The sequence below is a fragment of the Triturus cristatus genome, chromosome 7 (assembly GCF_964204655.1).
Source record: "Triturus cristatus chromosome 7, aTriCri1.1, whole genome shotgun sequence".
In the NCBI taxonomy this organism is placed as follows: Eukaryota; Metazoa; Chordata; class Amphibia; order Caudata; family Salamandridae; genus Triturus; species Triturus cristatus.
The window spans coordinates 711,027,801-711,047,255 of record NC_140590.1 but is presented as its reverse complement, the minus strand read 5'-3'; the positions used below and the strand labels follow the sequence as shown (position 1 = coordinate 711,047,255).

At 46.2% G+C, this 19,455-nt stretch overlaps 1 protein-coding gene across 5 annotated transcripts in view; it reads left to right on the top strand.

Annotated features, from left to right (window-relative positions):
- BAHCC1 (BAH domain and coiled-coil containing 1) overlaps nucleotides 1–19,455 on the top strand; it is a 411,074-nt gene that overhangs the window by 265,621 nt on the left and 125,998 nt on the right. For all 5 annotated transcript variants that reach the window (XM_085617382.1, XM_085617383.1, XM_085617381.1 and 2 more), the window contains one exon: nucleotides 18,272–18,394. In XM_085617382.1, coding sequence (XP_085473508.1) covers nucleotides 18,272–18,394 — 123 coding nt within the window. The remainder of the gene's footprint in view (nucleotides 1–18,271; nucleotides 18,395–19,455) is intronic.

Here is a 19,455-nt window from a genome sequence, read left to right as displayed (position 1 = left end):
AGTGCTATAGCTGTATAATTCGCTGCGCTTCAGTGAGCTTGGTTGTAAGAGTGTGAGTTTATACTGCGACCAATGCTCTTCTACACCTGAAGAACTGACAGCCTCGTTGACTCGACAACATTCCAACGCCAGGCCACGGAGCTATCTTACCTCTGCATGAAAGGTTAAGAGCCATGTTTGAGCTGTGCCGATTGTTTACCCTTTTGCTCTGTGCAGAGGTGCACAACTCAGCAGCGCCCTGTGCAGCATAGCGGCTACGCCGCATCTCCTAAGGGGGCTTCGTTTGTACACTGACGTGTAGTGACCATTTATACAGCGTGCACCACACACTAAATTGGGTCTTGACACTTGCACTATGGGTATTTTTATTGCGCGAAGCAGTGGTCCCAATCCCGGCCCGCGCTGCCGCTGTCCGCGGGTGGGGGAGGGGCGTGGCCTGTGATCCCGCTGCGGCATGGCGAGAGCAGGCGGGAGCGGGGACGGCCACAGCACGTGGGGAAGCCAGCTGGCTCTCGCTCAAACAAGAAGCTGGGCACGCTGCCAGGGCTCCGTGCCCGGGCACCGTGCCAGCCCCACCTCTCATTCTCGCACTCCGCATGTGTCCCTGGCTCTTTATTCATTACCGTCCTGGTCGAGGAGGGGCAGGGGTGGGGCACGCTCGAGAGCCAACTTTCTTAACCCTTCTCAGGACCGAGGGAATCACCTAGCATACGGTTGGCACAGACGGGGCGCTCGCCGGGAGAAGTGAAAGAGGAGCGTGGGAGAGCGCATGCGCACCCCCGACAAGTGCACAGCAGCTGCCGGCATGGAACGTTCAGCGCGAGGCAGAGATTGCACATCTTTTTTGACTTATCACGTATAGAATGACGTGGCCAAGCTTTCAACGTCCGCATGTGTATTTCTCGGCTCGAGAACATCCATATTGTTTTCCCTGTTCCTATTATTGTGTGCAGGAAAACATAGGGACGGGGTAACCAAGACAAGCTGATGTTGCTTCTGCCTTGAAGCACTGTTCTTGCATTTGCTGCATACCTTGGTGCAGAAGGCAGCGGCAGGAAACGGAAGTAAGCAGCTGTCAGAGCTCCCCTTAGCAGCGAATAGCAGGTGGTTGCATGGCTACAGGTGGGACAAGGAACCAGCCCTCTGGTGTCATGGGATTAGGTGGTACGTGATGCAACCCATTGCTAGTCTTAGCATTTTGAGGATTCGACGGCCGTGGCAAATTCTATATAGAAACAAAAACATTTACTTTGTTTTTATAGCATGTTTTTTAAGCAGTACTACCCAGCTGTGGTGGCCTCAGGGGACTCATGGGAGCATGTAAATGGAGAGTCATTGTAGACTCATTGCTGGAGAGTGATGGACCACACCAGGACTCAGAGATAACCTGATGTCTCCCAACTTAAAGAAAATCCTTGAGCCAGAGTTCTGATACCCCAGGTGGAGAGTTGCACCCTGAAGATAAGTCAAGTCACGCGTGTCTGCAAATAAATTGTGCATGGACAGAATCTGCACAGATCGATCTGTATGGGCACAGCAGCTGCTCGTCTTTACCCGTCACTACCCCTGTCTCAAAGGAATCGCCCTGCAGCACACGCTCTAGCTGCCCCTCTCTACAGCTGGTTAATGCATTGACTGAGTCACGCCACTAGATCTGCAGGGCTGCCCTCTATGTGGCTGTGACACCCGTGCGTGGACCCCAGGCCCTGTGACTCCCTGCACGCACCTCCAGCCTCCGTGACATGGGACTCTATCCAGAGTCTCACAGCCTGATAACCCCATGTGCCAGAGTTTTAGGAGAAACATAGAAAGGAAGCTGGTGCGCACACCCAACAGCTCTGTGCATCTGGTCCTGGAAGGCATGGTTTGCGCTCCTGGTAGGCGCTCTTATCTGAGAGTTCTTGAGGTGAGGAAGCAAGGCACAGCTCTCAGCCTAGCTGCGTCTCTGTGGGGAAGGAGGACACAGGTCTCTACGAGTCTGCATGGACCAGCATTCGGTCTACAGCAGAAGTAAATATTTTGAAAAATCAATACATTTAAAGCCTGTAAACCAAAAAGTTGTTAACAGAATGTTTGGAAAAAGCAAGCAGTCTGGAAAAAAAAGTTTGAAGATATTAAAAGACATTATCCTTGGTGCAGTTTAAGGGTAGGATTAGGATTAATTTTAGAGTAAGGTTAGGGTGCGTCTTGTATTTAGGATTCAGTATATGATTAGGATTATATATAGGGTTAAGTGTTCCAATGGGTGTATGTGATGGATTAGTGTTAGGATTAAGTGTGTGGTTAGGGTTGTAATTATTTAGGAAATTACAAAAAACAAATAGTAGTTCTCAATTTATTTACTAGTGTCAAAGACTGCTGTATATTTTGCATGATACATTTCTCGATTTTAATTAAAGCTTTTGGCTTTTTTAACTTTAATTTTCAAGCTGTCAACCTAGATGGAACTGAACCACCCTCACAAAGATATCTTAAAGGAATATAAGCCAAATATCAATAGCTGGGCAAGCTGAGATTTCCCTAAATCGCAGAAAATGTGTTTTAATGATAAATCGGTATCTGAGGGGATGAAAGCCAACACAAGGAACCACCAGCAAGTGGTGTTACCCATCTGTGAGGTGGGCAGCGAACCTGTGTAAAACCTGGGTTGTGTTTGGAGGTTGGAAGGTTGCCATGCTCAACTCAAAGATGGCGTCACACAAGATGGAAGCGGCGTGCAAGGATTCCTTCAGAGTAGATTCAAAGACAGTAAATGTTATAGGAGTGGCTTTGTGAGCTGGCGGTGTAAGGATTCGATAATGCAATGAATGTGCCTTTCTTGGCTGTGCTCTTTGTGTGTGTCTCTTTCACAGACAAGGCCTGCGGGCCAGCCATGGTTCTGTTTGTATTTAAAGTTCCATCAAGGGACCTCTTTGTGCAACTCACCGCAAGCTGGACAGTCATCTGAGATTGCGTTTAATTTTTTTTAACCAATTCCAGTGAAAGCACTGATGTGCAATGAATCACACACTCACCAACATGCTTCCAAAATTGTAAACTGCTTTCAAACCGTTAGAAAATGTTCTTTCAAGGCAAACCACCTCAGTAATTAAATAAACATACACATTCCCATGACAACTCTCTTTTTAGGTCTTTCGTACAGATAGTTTTAGCTGTCTGTTGTCGAGGACCTATTGCCCTCAATATATTAAAATATATACATTCATTGGGCTTTGGTTAGCCACTTGCTTTTGATTGGATGGCTTTCTTGACTATCTCATTTCCTGCTTCATATGCAGTGGCTTTCCATTCAATTCTTTGTTTATTCTGCCTCTGGAGTATCATTTCTTCTTCTTCCTCCTTTTGATTGGATGACTTGTATGCTTCACTGGTTAAATTCAGGGAACTACTTTTTTCTTTTGCTCTTATCTTTCTCCCCCTTCCCTGTGTGCTGCTTCTATCTTCACCCCCTGCGTCCCTTCCCTGTGCTATCCATATTCTCCATCCCAGCTCATCTTTTGTTTCTCTCACCCCTTTTCTTTCCAACTGATTTTATTATGATCTCCCACATGCCCCATTGCTCCCATGCACCTCCATTGCTCCTTACCCATCCTTTTTAATAAAAAAAAAGACTTTTTGGGAAGGTCCTGCAGCTGCAGTGCTACCATGCTGCTTCTAAAACTGTTCTTTCAGGCACCTTTTTACCAAAAAATTATTTACCTCCTCAAGGGCATCATCATCTTAACGGTAAATTAAAGAAATGGCTACTTCCTTATGGCGTACTGCGTGCATGGATGGTGACGCACATGTGTCTGTATGTTACCACATGGGAGCCACAGTGTTCTGGCACATGAGGGCATGTGTGATGATACATGCTTGAGTATACATCATTGCACTTTTATCTATTTATTATTTTGCAGATGCTACTCAGCATCAGCAAGAGCCACTTTTATTACTTGTGCTGCCTCTTCGAGACTTTTTGTCTGCTAACTTTGGGCTCAGAGACCACCCATTGCTTGGCTTTATTTTCACTCTCATTGCCTTGCTTCTTAGTGGTCATCTGCCATAGGCTTCCTTCCTCTTCGTGTGTTTGTCCCTCCCCAAAAGTATGATCGCATTACTTATGTATGTATGTGTGTTCTTATATAGCGCTCGACTTACCCTTGGGCATCTCGGCGCTTGCATTGGGAACCCGTCCTGGCTTTTTCCCTGTGAGATAACCCGTACTGGGCATCCCCAAGGTGAAAGCCAGGCATCCCGCCGCGTGGGGGGGCCGTAGTGGAGATTAAGCAAGCTATTGCCCAGAGTTGCAGAGTGTGAACCCATGATTCGAGTAGGCACCGAAGTGAGAATTATCGAGTCCGCGGACACTTGGGCTCAGACCCTGCCGCGTCGGGAATTGAACCCTGGTCCCGGGTCTGACCTCTGCTTCAGGGTATGCCTCCTCTAACCAGTGAGCCACACTTCTCCTACTTGTATCCTTCCACTGCTTCTTTTTATTTGTCTTTAAGCCCTTTGAGAGCGTGCATCTTTTTGGGCTGTCTCCCTTATGCACCTTAACCCCTCTGTGTCCCTCCCACCCACCGTAACTGCGCTGTCCAACTGCTTCCTCCGTATTGTCTCTCGCCGCCTCCCTCCAAGTTGTCTCCCGCCTCCCACCCCACAATAAACAAAAAAAGAAACGGTATGACGTTGTCAGTGCTGGTTGTCCTAGAGATTTTTCCACACCTTCCTTTGATGTGTTGCCCACCCCTCCACTTGTCCTCCCTCCATCTGCCTTGTCTACCGCCAGTCCCACTAGCAATAAAAAAAGCGCTATGACGTGGCCAGCGCTAGAATGCCATTTCACCCAGACTGCCATTTCAGGAGTGGGTTTGAACCGAGCGCTACGAAGCATCCCCCCAAGCCAGCTGCTGACAAATTTTTGCTCAGCTTCTCAGGATTTCTCCATTCTTTTTAGATATCTTTTGTGTGCTGTGGTAAGTTTGTGTGGTCTCGAGGGCCGAACTCACAAATTGAGATAGAGTAAGTGCAGAGAGCGACTTGTGGAGGGCTGGTGTGGATATTCCAGATGATCCGCATCTGCGGGGAACACAAGCATTCCCTCTCTCTGTAGTGTGGAATCTACCATTGCCTCACATGGAGGGTGGACCCTAAGGCACACACCAGCATCCCAGACCCAGGTACTCATGACCTAATGTGATCTGTAGCCTGTTAATGAAGAGGCAATGACACCAAATCCTAGGTTGTTTATTATTTGTGTGTACTTCAGTAGTGGAGACCAATGTCACTTCCTGCTGGTACTTTCTCATGCTCACTATGACCCTTGCACACCTGGGCACGTTTCCTACGTTTAGGGCAACGGGGACGTAGCCCACGTGCACTTTACTTGTCTTTTTCGTACAGCTGGAATACTGTATCTGGTGAAAACTGCGCATTGCTAAGGACACATTTCCTTATATTCTTGGAAATGTGTCCATGTCAAAACATTGTTTCTATAGAGCTTAGGGAATTTTAGTAGCCACAGTCCTCATTGGAAATAATGTGTTGCAAACACCAAAGTTTGGAATTGTGCAGTGAGGCAGAACGTATTGTTCAGTGGTGAGCTGGAAAGTATGAAAGGTAGTACAAATGCAAAACAAAAAAAGATGATGGACGGACTGCAGAATATTGTCAAACATTCACGACCAGTCACAATTCTGGGTTAAATCCATTGTTTTTTTGCTCAGCATGCCACCCTAGTTTGGACCCATCCATATGCAAATCAGCCATGACCCTGCTCCCCATGGGAGCTTGGCAGTTTGTGCTGGACTGATCCCATGAGGCACAGGGTCAAGACTGATTTGCATATGGCCAGGTCTAAACTGGGGTGGCATGGTGAGCAAAAGAATGATGGATTTAACCCAGATCTCTTGACTGGGGGTGAATGTTTTGATTTGTTCTGCATTCTGTCCATCAATTGTGTGTCTTTTGCCCCCATGGGAACAGACCAGCCCGAACTGCCAGGCCAGGTTCTACCTGGACCAGAAAACAAGCATCCTGGTACCGGTTTCGGGGTATCACCCCTCACAGCCAGGACAAGCTTGAAACCTGTGGCATAGCGACAACCACTTGAAGAAACTGCAAAAAATACATTCCTTGGATTCTGAACCCTTCTATGAAATATTTAGTCCCCTGATTGTGCACTTTGTTATAGCTAGCCATAGCCTCTGGTTTTTGTAAAATGGACTTATAGGTTAAGATGCTATAATGTTTAACCAATTTGCTTACATCGCGAAACAGTGACATTAGTGAGAACAGGAAGAGACAGATGATATGAACAGAGACAATAAAAGCATATCTTTCTGAACTTTGAGGGAAAGCCTGATGTACTTTATAATGTTTAATATGCATTTTTATCTTAAATACTCCATTAGATGATTCAGTGTTGAGGTAGACAGGATTTGGGAACAGGGGTACACTCACAAGAACATTGCCTTTGCAGCCAAGTGCAAGAACTCAATAAACAGCTGTAAATATCTGAATGCCCTGAGAGTGCAATAGAGAAACAGCCTCCTCATCCCATCAAAACCCTTCTCACCCTTAAAGGGAGCAGCTCTCATTGCAGATCAGCTGTGAAGCAAAGTGTGAATGTTTGAGTTCCCAGAACTCTCCTTTATAAACCCTGTTGTTCAATATTCTCCAATCTTATGTAAAATATGTGTAAATATATTCAGATCAATTTTAACTAGTCATGCCTCTTTTTAATGTATCTATAGTTTGAATGCAACGTTGCATGCCACTTTTCTGTTGTGTTATATGCTTGAAAAGTGTAGTCTTCTTCCAAGTGTTCCATCTATACCGTGTCTCTTTGTGTCTTGGTGTACAACCCACACAGTAATGGAACGAGGAATCTAGATTTCAAGCATTTTTATTTGTATCATCAAATCTTTCTCCATTGCACACTTTAAGTCAGTTTGGTAATTAACCACTCCAAGATTGGAGACCACCATCTTTGAATGTAAATTAAAAGTTCAGGGTCAGCAACAAGCATTGGCAAAACCAAAAGGTTGGTTTGCACCTTTCAAAGGTTAAGCCTGTTGCCTTTCTCAATGTGTGTTTTATACCCTATTGAATAAAAGAACTCTTGTCCTTCTCTTTTGCTGTGCTTGTTTTGACATATTAATTGTAATCTGCAGGACTCAGCATTATTCAGCCACTTGGCCTCATTACCAGTCTGTTGTTTCATATCACCCTTCCTGGGGAGTGCCTACCGGCATTCTCCCTCTCTCCACTATCTCTAGGCCATCCAGCCTTAATCTACACATCTGCCCTGGTTGCCCATATGCTCCCTTGCTGTCTGCCCAGCCTCTCCAGTCTACTTCTGAATCTGCTTGTTCATCCCATCCTGTGCAAATTTGAAGCCCACTGCTCTCATCAGCAGGGCAGACACAGCGGGCGCTGTGTGGGTTCTGGCAGGCCCCATCTTGACAGTCGCAGCCGAGAGAGGAGACCTCCTTGCCTGGCCATAGAAAGTTTTTTTTTCCAATTATCTTTTATCATAGCCTTACCAAAACCTGTTATACACCCTCTTGGATGTACTTACAAAAGATCCTAGAATACTGATATATTATCTGCTGAAACTCCAGCGTCTCAGAAAGTACCTATTTCCTACTGCAAAAATGGAGCAATTTCCAGCAAGTTTGTATTTAGTTTCCACTTCATGGGAACTTCACTTTTATTAGTTTGTTTTTCAGTCTCTAACAACAATGGCATTCTACTCATATGGGTTCTTGATGTGACTTACAACTTTTAAATATGGCCCAGTAGGTCTCAGCAGCACCAAGACGCCATTGGCATTCGTGTGCTCTAGAAAACATATCAAGATCAACTTATTTCAATTTTGGGCATGTCTATCGCAGGCTCAAGTGATATTGAAATAACTCTTGCTTTAATTCTTCTGTGTTCAAATATAATTATATATTTATAATTATTATGTAGTTCTCCTCTGCTAACCAGAAACAAATCTTGTGATCTATTTGGGAAATCTAATTTAACCAAGAGATGCTCCAAAGCTTCCATTTCAATTTTAACTATCACAAATTGGCCTTCCTAGTGTTTAGTTGCAGCCACTATATATCATCACCATCACTTGTCAAAAATATTTGACTCCTCCCCTCCCTGGATTTGGATAAAAGGAGTTTAAAGCATTACGGTAATCTGGTTCTAGATCAGCAGACCTGGATCATTTCAACCATATAAATCTCTTGAAAGAAAAGGTTACACATCTTCTCCCCTTTCATGGAGATGTGAATTTCTTTCATTTTATGAAAGGGTTCATGCCCATTAAATTCTAGGAGATTTAGTGCAGGTGTTAAATGCAATTGTAGGCATGCTGCTTTTCTTATATAGCACACCCCTCATGATCCGAAGGTAAGCCCTAATTGTGTAACCGGTTCCATACCCAAGACACAGAAGATCGAAAGACCCCTGGAAAGACAGATAAAGAGAGAGAATCCAATTTCAAATGAAGTGGTCATAAAAAGCCGCCATTTCTCCTATATGTGAGATGTATATACAAATGTAAACGTATAAGAATCGATGTACAGGTCCTGTACCCGCTCCCTGAAAAACATCATCAGCCCACACTGTCCAAAATTATTAAGGCCTCGGTCATACTGTGGTAAAGATGTACAGAGCTCCTGTGCCTGATTTCATGTTATCCTCTGTATCAAGATCATAAAATTCATGCGGAAGTAGGATCAGCCCAATCTCCCATGCTCCCCGCTTTAGGTCCAGACCACTCTAGCCACCCTCTGTTGGCTATTCCTCCTTCGCCTCTAAATTTATCCTCTGGCACTGACCTTCAAGTCCTCCCAGGGATGAGAAGATTGCCTCTTTCTTGAAGGCCCACGAGCATCTGACGAATTTAATTAAAGAATTTAGAAACAATAACCTTGGCACCTGGAAGCTAAATCCTCATAAGCTAGGAATGTGGTCTGTAGATGTCTCGGCTGCTATCCAAGGCCTTTGTCCTGCACAGTCAGAGTGTAATGTGCCCCCGCCCTTCTTCCCCACTCTGTGCCTCCTGCTTTTCCACCATTTTGTGCCCCAGCCTGTGCAGTCTATTTTATACATGTGCATATATACCAAAACCTGTGCATTCAGTAGCGTGGTGATCATGTATGCTCTCTCGGCTGGACTATTTCAATGCTCTATATCTCAGTTTTCCGTAGAAGAACCGGAACAGACTGCGGCTGGTGCAGACATTCACCCTTTGCATGGTTAAATCATTTATGGCATTTGACTATGTCTCTGGAGCAGGATGATCTGTTCATTGGCTGCCCATTCAACAGGGGATTTATTTAATGTGCCATGTGCTATACATCAATCAATCAATCAATCGGGTTTATAAAGCGCGCTACTCACCCGTGAGGGTCTCAAGGCGCCGAGCGCTGTAGGATTATGCCGCCTTTATAAAAATAAAAAATGACTTCTGAAACAATATGGCTCACCCCCAATCTTTACTGGTGATTAAAGAACGCTTGGCTTCAGCTAGGTCTACCTCTGTTATGCAATGGCTGCACCATCTGACAGTTTCTTCACCAAAAGTTCCTCAAGGAGAGCCTTCGTTCCCAACCACATGAAGTGGTCTTTAAAACTTACCAAATTGTGGCATTATTTCTGGTCCTCTGTGTTGAAATGTTTGATTTATAAAAAAATCCCCTAGAACAGAGCCTGATGAACATATTTTGAACAATGTTACATCTTGCCATTGCTTGTGGCGGTACTGGGGGCGATTCCAAGCGGTCCTGGAAAAAGGGGTTAACTTCCTATCCAATGCTGGCACTGGTCCTGCCTCCAGTGGCAGCGCAGAGGATGCGCCAGGCAGGGTTGAGGACTACCTGGGGTTTGTGGCCCTGACCAGTACAGGGGCCCACTTTCCCGGCCCATGGTGAACTTGCTACTCCCTTTGGTTGCACCAGAAATAAATGTGCAGACCTACCACTGGGTTTCCAGAGGACTGTCCTATCGGAGTTAGGGTGAACAGGACGAGTACCCCACTAGCAAAGCGTGTAGGAGTGTGCGCTGAAGGTTAGGGTGGAAGCGCTATGGCAGAGCTGTGTCTCGGCAGCAGGATAGCGTGGTGCTGCATGGTAGAGGTGCTTCGGAAGAGCTTTATATGCCAGCCTGGAAGCAAGGAATTGTGTTAATCCAAGTTCTGGTAGAGGTGAATTTGTGGAGCCATGTGCAGTGAGAGCCAGGTTCTGAGGAGGTGCTGTGGGGTTGGTAGAAGTGTTCGGGTAGAGCTCACTTTGCAGCAGATGTGACGCCACAGAGAGTGGGCTAGAGAGAGGATGATGAAAGTGACAGAAGAGTGCAGGGTGGGGTGGGGATCACTTGGAGATGTTTCCGCAGAGCTGCCTTCCTACTTGTGTATTTATACTTCTATATTAATCTGACTTACATGGCAAATGATTACTTTTTTTAACTATTTCATTAAAAATGTGAATCTGTCTCTTCCTTGTCTCGATAAAGGCAGTGAGGTGGGGGCTTCTGCTGAGATGCGGAGGGGTAGTTCAGCCACGGGGCTGCTTGCGGGCGGGGTACATAGGGAAGGGGCACTGCGTGTCAGTTATGGCCCTGCAGAGCTGTGTGTGGCTCTCACATGTGCACATCACATGCTTGGCAACCAGCTGTCCTCAGCAATGACTTGTACTAAAACCACAAGAAAAGCCTCAGCACATTTTTAGTAAAGAAAATATCGAAAACACAACAGTCAGCCCCAAATGTGCTGCGAAGGGTGAACCAGAGGGGGCTGGAGGGACAGGGAAACGGGAGAGAGGAGACAGGAACACAGGGGGAGTTGGAGGTAAAGCCAGGAAAGGGAGAGGAGAGGCAGCCAGGATAAGAGAGGAGAACAAAGAGGAAGAGAGAAGAAAGTAGCAAGACATGGAAGAGCTGAACAGCACCGCCACAAAGACATAAAGGCGCGGCTAGAGGGAAGGAGAGAGGGCGAGAAGATGCGATAAAGGGAGAGAGCGGAAATAGAGAGAGACGGGTGGAAGAGAACATGTGCGAATAAGAGACAGCAGTGTTACCTACCATGGGGGCATATTTACAAGGGCTTTATCACCACTTTTTTGGTCTTTAAAGCCAAAAAAGCGGAGATAAAAATATTGCCCTATTAACAAGAGGGTGCTAACATGCATTAGGGCATGTTAGCACCCTTTTACCCAACGCCTCCCTTTGCATCTCTAATGAGATTCAAAGTGGGCGTCACTGGGCAGGACAACCTTGTAAATATCGCTGATGTGCACATCGTGATATTTAGAAGGCTGCCAACGCATTTTAGCAGACGTTAGTTTTGGGCGAAAACCGCTGTTTTCGCCGTAAACTAACGTCTGCTAAAATGCAGACGTAGGCATAGATATTATGGGGGTGGATTGTGCTGATACGACCCGCAGATTTGCAGGGAACATCGCTGGAAAACCAGCGATGTTCCCTGCAAAACGGCAATCTCCCCGCTATCGCTGGTAATTATATCGCCCTGGGGAAACGCGTTATAAATAACGCGCTAACAGGGCGATATAATCAAGAGATAGACGGCGATAAATAGAAAAGCGCTAAGCAGGCTTTGCGTCTATTTATCGCCGTCCTTGTAGATATGCCCCATCATACGTTGACGGGCACCCCCCAGGCCCTGCTTCCTTGGTCCCAAGCCTCCTCCCTTTCTGACTGCGGCTTCTGCCTGGAAAATCAGGAAGAGATGCAAAACATGCTAACAATTTGCCAGATTTCCAAACTTTGTGGGAAGTAAAAAGCTGATGGGAAATAATGCATATGTGTTTTGAGCAGAACATGATCTACTGCAGATTTGTCTTGGCTTGGGCTACTCCAAGTCCTCTTTTCAATTCTAGCTAGCCAGGATGCTACGTTTGGTCATCTTCTCCATTTCAAGCACCTTGAAACCTATGAAGGGCGCGTGGTGCTATAAGGATGCATCCCTTAGCGTTCTTTAATAACCTCCTGGCAGTCCCTGGCCTTCTGTGGCAGGCGTTCGGTATTTTCAGAATGAGAGGCCTGGCTGCACACTTTCCACAACAGGTGTTGACATGCAGGTTCACGTTTGTGGATCTGTACTTGCACATGCACAGATTTTGTAGGTACTGAATATGTGGCTATGTCCCCCGCCCCTGTGTGATCCATGCACGCCATTATTGACAGTCGGGCAGTGCCGAGTAGAAGTGAGGCTTCGAAGACGATCACAGTCTCCAGAAACAACAACATGTTGAATATGAAGGCGAAGCATGAGAAAGTTCGAACCCCAAGGGCCGAGCCCATAGAGGTGCACAAGAATAAAGCGGCGCTATAAACGCACCTGCGCGCAGTGCCACGTACACAGGAACAGCGCACGAGCGCCCCTCCGGTAATAATACACGCCACCTCACACTTTCCGCACAGGCACGCATTCTACCAGGCATGCAGCAGATTTGACGAGGATTGCACAGTGCTTCAGGGCAGCATGAGTGGTAGTGCCAAGATGTGCTATGCAATGCAGTAGAGCGGTACGGTGCAGACGAGGGCCTGTGCACAGAGAGGTGGGTCGTGGCATGCCAGAGGTCATTCCAGCCCCACTACAAAGCCTGAGCCCTGTGTGTGCCTTGGGGAGGCGGGGGCAGGAACCTGCACGAGCCAATGGGCGCACGTGCACGTATGCGTGAACACAACCACGTAGGTGGCTGCCATGCCTGTGGGTGCACGTGCCCAGCGATGGCGAGTGTGACCATGGGTGCAATTGCAGAAAATATGCCTCCTCCTTCCTTGTATAATGCACAGAACGCGGTCCGCGGCGCCTATGCACAGCTTCACAGCTGTGTATCCCTGGGCAACAGTCGACAGTGCCACTTCTGTGGCTACAGGCAGGCTTAACTGTGCATGTGTGCCAGTGGGTAAAAGTGCACATAATCTCTCTGTGCCCGTGAGCGCCACAGCTGCGTGCCCGTGAAAGAAGCCCAGTGTCTCAGGCCTCGTCGGGGGCACGGGCGGTGACGTGCGCGCGGAGATAGGAAGGAGCCCTTGTATTCCCCAAGGACAGCGGCGGGCTTTAATATCAGTCATGCGCCTACATTGCCAAGATTACTCTGCCTGCGATAAAAAGAGCTTTCTGCGATGAGCCGGCCTTTGTCTGCCAGGTGACCTGACGTGTATATGTATGCTCTGAAGTCGAATCTCTATTGCTCTTCTTCCCTTTTATTCGATAATTTCAAATCTTCAGCGGACTTTTTTTTCTTTTCTTTCTTTCTTCCTAATTTTCTTTTGCTTTCTTTTTCTTTCAGTGCTGCTCTTTTTGTTCTTGCTTTTTACGGACTGTTCTCCCCTCCCTCCTTTTCATGCTTTGTGCCATTTCCCCATTGTTTGCTTCCTTCCTTGGAAATCTATTTCGCTTTCTCATCTTATGCGCTTTCTCTTTTCTGTCACCACCTCTCTTTCTCGCCTTCTCCCACTCTCATGTTTTTCTCTGTCACTCACTCTCTTCCTCTTTCATTCTTGTCTGTTTTACCTCCACTCACTCTTTCTAAGTTTTATCCTCTCCTCTTTTTCACTGTCTTCTCTCCCCCTTCACTTCTCCTCTCTCTCTTTCTCTTTGTTGCTGGCCTCCTTTTCCTTCACTGTCTTGCGTCACCTTTTCTCTATTTCTGTCTCATCGCATTTCCTCCATTCTCTCACTCACCTTCTTTCCGAGCTCATGTCCCCTCTTCTTTTTCCTCCTGTTCTCATTTTTACTGACTTTTCTTTTTCTCTCCTTTCCCTCTCTCTTAAATCTCTTTCCTCCTTTTCTGAGCTCTCCTCTTTTCTTCATCTCGGATATATTTCTTTCTCTTCCTTGCCCTAACTTCTCTTTCTTTAATTTTGTCTCATCTCCTCCCTCCCAGTCTCTCTCTCTGCATTCCGACTCTTCCTTAGCACTCCCCTTACCTGGAAACATTTGCTTTTACTGATTCGCTGATTCATTCTGAGATTCTCTGTAAGTCAGCAAAGAAGAATGAATGGCCACAGTGCTTGGGTGGATCATGTAAAAACTTCAATTCGTCTTCTAAAAATTGAGAGCCTATGCCGCATAAATGCAGCTTGCGATAAAGTATATGCCATATTTATATATTTAATTCCATTCAAACATTCTTTATGAGGCTTAGAATGCTGTAAAGAATGGAGACAATGTGGGTTAGACTTAAAACTTGATTGTCTTTGAGGCTTTAACATGAGATCATAAACTCTGGGACTTGAGACCAAACCCCGAGGTCTGGTAGGCGAGGAGCATACTCATCCCTGTTTACTTCTGTCTGCTCACACTGGTCTCTCATGGTGCGAAATCCTATAAATACATTTTTTTTTTACTTAAAACCGTGTTACATCATATCACAGAAATTTTGCAATTGTACAAAAACAGGGCAAATCCATCTTCGCACTCGGGGTGGAGATTCTGGCCGGACTGCTGCCGTAAAGATACTACTTGTAACTTACCTTTGTGAATACCGAAAGTTATAAACTTAGACTTTTGGTCTAAATTTACCTTTGTAAATCGGCGCCTAATTGGTATCCTCTTCATATCGTGAAAATAGTGTGAGATTAGTTTGCTTCATATTTTGGACTTGTGTAAATGACACTTGATCCATTCCTCAATGCACAAAAAAATTGTGTTTTTCTTCTGCTCGTGCAAAGTTTATAATCTGTGGCTCCTTCTGTTCACTGGTGGTTCATGTCCGGGTGATGTTTTTGCGTGCATTCTTTCCAGATTAAGTCTAAAAGAAGCTCTTTGGTTCTGTGGCGCACCTAACAGGGGTGGTGGCATATTCTGATGTTTAGCCAACTGAGACTTTGCCAGTCATTTTGTTGGCTAATAACCTTTGCCCTGAGAAATTAAGAAAACACTCCCGTCTACAGGGGAATGACCTTTACCTAGAAATGGTACATTGTACGTGTGTGTCTTTGTACGCGTATGTGTGTGTGTGTTCGTGAATATAGGAAGAATATTTGCATTACAAAAAGTCTAGGCAGTATGGACAAGGCAAGATCATGTCATGGAATTTAGCTCTTAGCAGCAAAGAATATTCAGTGGATTGGTGTCTTTGTGTTGCCTGCCTAGAACCTCCAGCAGGGGTGTCCAGTGTGGGTCCATGGGGGCCGGATCGAAGGCAGGTTTTCAAAGTATCCAAATAAAAGAAATGCAGATGCAACAATGCACCCAGCAGTTATCCTGAAAGTCTTGCAGAGGTCTCGGGTCTATGTTGGACGCCCCTAGCCTGTTGGCTCAAGGCTTCAGCCTTTCTTTCTTCACAGTCAATGATGTGAGTGTCATTGAGCTCTGTCATTGTAAAACTGTGTAAGCTCTCAGTTACAGTTCAGCGTGTGGTATGTGCTGATTGCTCAACGATTATCAGTGCAGAAGGCTAAAGCTTTAGATATAACTGGCTTTTTGTGGGCTTGATAATACTGGGCTAGGGGGCTGGATTACACCCCCTGTGGCACTTGACAACAATGGCATGGTGTGCTTGATAATACTTGCCTAGGGGGCTGGATTACACTCTTCCGTGGCACTTGACAACAATGGCATGGTGTGCTTGATAATACTGACCTAGGGGGCTGGATTACACTCTCCTGTGGCACTTGATAACAATGGCATGGTGTGCTTGATAATACTGACCTAGGGGGCTGGATTACACTCTCCTGTGGCACTTGGTAACACTGGCATGGTGTGATTGTTAATACTGGCCTAGGGGGCTGAATTACATTCTCCTGTGGCACGTGGTAACGCTGGTTTGGAGTGCTTGATAATACTGACCTAGGGGGCTGGATTACACTCTCATATGTCACGTGGTAACGCTGGTGTGGTGTGCTTGATAATACTTGCCTAGGGGGCTGGATTACACTCTTCCGTGGCACTTGGTAACGCTGGTGTGGTGTGCTTGATAATAATGACCTAGGGGGCTAGATTACACTCTCATGTGGCACGTGGTACCGCTGGTGTGGTGTGCTTGATAATACTTGGCTAGGGGGCTGAATTACACTCTTCCGTGGCACTTTATAACACTGGTGTGGATAATATGGCCCCGGGGGCTAGATTATACTCTCCTATGGCACTGGATAACACTGGTGTGCTTGATAATACTGGCCTATGGGGCTGTATTACACTCTTATGTGGCACTTGCTTACACTGGTTTTGGATAATACTGACCTGGGAGGCTGGATTACACTCTCCTGTTGTATTGGCTAACACTGTTGTGCTGTGCGTCGTAATAATGGCCTGGTGGGCTGGATTACACTCTCCAGTGACTCTTGATAACTCTAGCCTTGGGTGCTTGATAACTTTGGCTACGGTTTTTGCAGGGAATGCACTGGCCCCTACCATACAAGTGAGACCAGAGTGGGTTTTCATCTGGTGAGTCCAGACACTACGCCCCAACCATGACATGGAGATGCCCCATCTTAAGCACGTTTGGTGTCCAGTGCTTCTTCGTTTGGACCCACTCATTGCATCATTGTGTCTGGTAGCAGGTCACTTTTACTGAATCTTGACCTGCCGTGTAACGCCATGCACCGACAGGGACATCTTAAGGATTTCGGGGGCCCTGGCCCAAACGTATTTTGGGGTCCCCTGTTAGGGACAGTTTTGAGTTTATGATCCAATTTCAGCTTTTTCATGTTGTCTTTGGCCAGGTCACTGACCTGCACAGGCACACTAGTCCAAATTCTAAACGTGTTTCCATCTAATAATCAGGAATAGTGATGTGCATTTGAAATATTTTAACACAGCAGCAGTGCACTCATATTGTTGCAAATAATCTCTGTGACACCCTCCCATTTGTCAAAAGTGAGGTCCTGTTTCGAATTTAAAGGATTTTTTTTTATGGATATGGCATGGTGTTGAAAAACATAAAGACAAAATGTCTTTGCATGTCTGTAAAGGAGCCCCACACATCACCCCTATCAAAAATTAACTACAAGAAAGTGGTATTTAAGACAATCAACGTTTAAGAATCATTCAAGGTAATCAGGGCAGGACTGTGTGTGAGCCGGATCTGTGGGGGCTGGGGGGGGGGGCTGAGAGGGACGGTCCTGGGCCACAGACCACTTTGCCCATGCCTTAAAACGTCTCTGTGCACCGAGACATGGTTATTTTTAGCTCATAGGACGGGTTTCCGGTCCTGGCCACCAGATGGCGGCACAGATCAACAGGCAGTGACCTGGGAGCAGGGTAAAAGATGATAGAGCCTCGCGGCCCCAATTTTGTCTAGTACGGCTGACTCCTACCCCACCACCCACTTACAACCTTCTAGGACGCATATTGCATGGCGTGCACTGACCCTACAGTCGGTTATCGTATCCTCGTATTCGTTTTCTATGCATGCGACATTCTTCTATTATTTGACTTAGTATTTTTAATGAACATTGATACTAAAATAAATATGTCACTGGTATAATCCACTGAAGACCTAATGCGTGTTACAAGGTTTCGGAATCCGCCTGCTTTGTGCATTCTACAAAAACATTGAAATCTCGCATTTGAAGTCGTCACAGATTGATGCAAGGTCACGAGGCTGCGGGCAATACATCTCTTCCCCAGGGAGCAGGTGAAAGGATTGTACATGCATCAGGTTCCAACTTCCCCTGATGCATTACAGGGGTCTGGTGATGTGTCCTAGTGGGAGGAAGCAGCCCTGGGGTGTTATGAATATTGTGATATTAAGTTTTAGGTTTTGCATGTTTTTTCATTTTATTCGGTTTTTGGAAATCCGTTATTCACAGATACGGCGTCGTGTCCACGAGTCACACATTCTCAAACTTATGCTAGACTGCTACAGAGGGCCCTAGTTTTTTCAGACTGAATGGACCGCAGCACGCGCCATGATTTATGTAACCCGGTGCTCGACCTTCCTAGTCCACGACCTCCCTGCAGGCTTTACTCTCTTCAAAAAAGTTGGGGGGAGACCTGTGTTATAATATCATAAATGACGCGACTTGTAATGTCACCGAGGTTGTCAAGAACAGTGTGTCCTGAGCTGTGGCGTGTGATGAAGGGGCAGTCCTTGATTCGGAGGTGAATTCCAGTATTGAGTGACTGATGGCCCATGTGGAGTGTTGCCCCCTTCATTTGCAAAGGTTTACTCCCCCGAGTCGGTTCAGACGTGTGGACTCGCCCGTCACCTCTGCAAGTGTCGTTTGATTCTGCACGCGTTCATTGCGTGTTTTGTGAAATGGGGGCTGTGTTTTTTAACCATGTAAACTTGTTTTCTCTTTGTTTTTTTTTCAGCTCCCGGGTATCCAAGATTCTCCGGAGGTCTGGCCTCCACCTTCATCCCCATGAGCCACCTGGATCACCATAGCAACAGCAACGTCCTGTATGGGCAGCATAGATTCTATGAATCGCAAAAAGGCAAGTGTTGTTCTGCGCGCAGGGGCTCCGTGGATGTGAGCGCAGCAGGGGCTGGGTTTGGGTGGTGAGTGAGTAGAGGATTTCAAAACGTCCACCGACGGACAAATTAGGACCTTAACAGATGGCATTATAAGTAATCCTTTTCAAATGACAAACTACCATCTCCACAACGTTACACATTACTTAACTGAAGACTACCGTTTAAGGAGTTAGCATATGACGTTGGGTTACCAGATTTTCAAAACCAAAATTCGGGACTGGTAGCAGACACAGATGTAGACGATTTGTTGTCAATCATGGTCACATACAGACAACAGATAGCATTCACTGACACAGAAGAAGGACTACACTGGCACATCTCATGGGGTTTGTACTATATGCTAGAAATAAGAATGGCCAGAGGCTTTGTCTAGCCCATGGGAGAGAGGAGGTTGCAAGATGTGCCATGTCACAGGGGTGGCACATTCAGTCTGGGCTTCTTTGAATTACATGGTTTGGAGTCTTTTATTTACATTATCAAAGTCGCAAATGCCCAACCTAAAAAATAATACAACAGGTCTGGAAAAGCAAACATACGAGTTTCTGTGGAGTGTCAGAGGGGAAGGGATGGACATACATCTGAAATGGGACTTATTTTCATTCCCAACACGCAACTAAAAAGAAAAGAGTCAGAGACCCCTTATTGTGCAAAGCATGTTTAAATGCTATCAGACTAAAATACATAATTTTATTTAAAAAATACATCACCTCTCCCACTCATTCCCTCATCGCCGTGCTAGAGTCAAGCTCAGAGAGAGGCTCCTGAGCCTGGGTTGTGGCCGAGGGACTCCCCCTCCGCTCCGTGACTCCTCTTGAATACTTGGTGCCGGATTCATCGTTCTGCCACGCAGTGCACTTTTAGCTGCCCATTGCCAGCACAGGTACCCTTACGTCACGGTGAAAGGGTACCTGCATTGCAAGCAAGATTGGCCACCCTCCTGCACAAAAATAATCCTGAGAGGCATTTTCCCCTTTCTAGGTGTGCTGCAAAATGCAGCACACCTAGAAAGAGGAACAAGCAT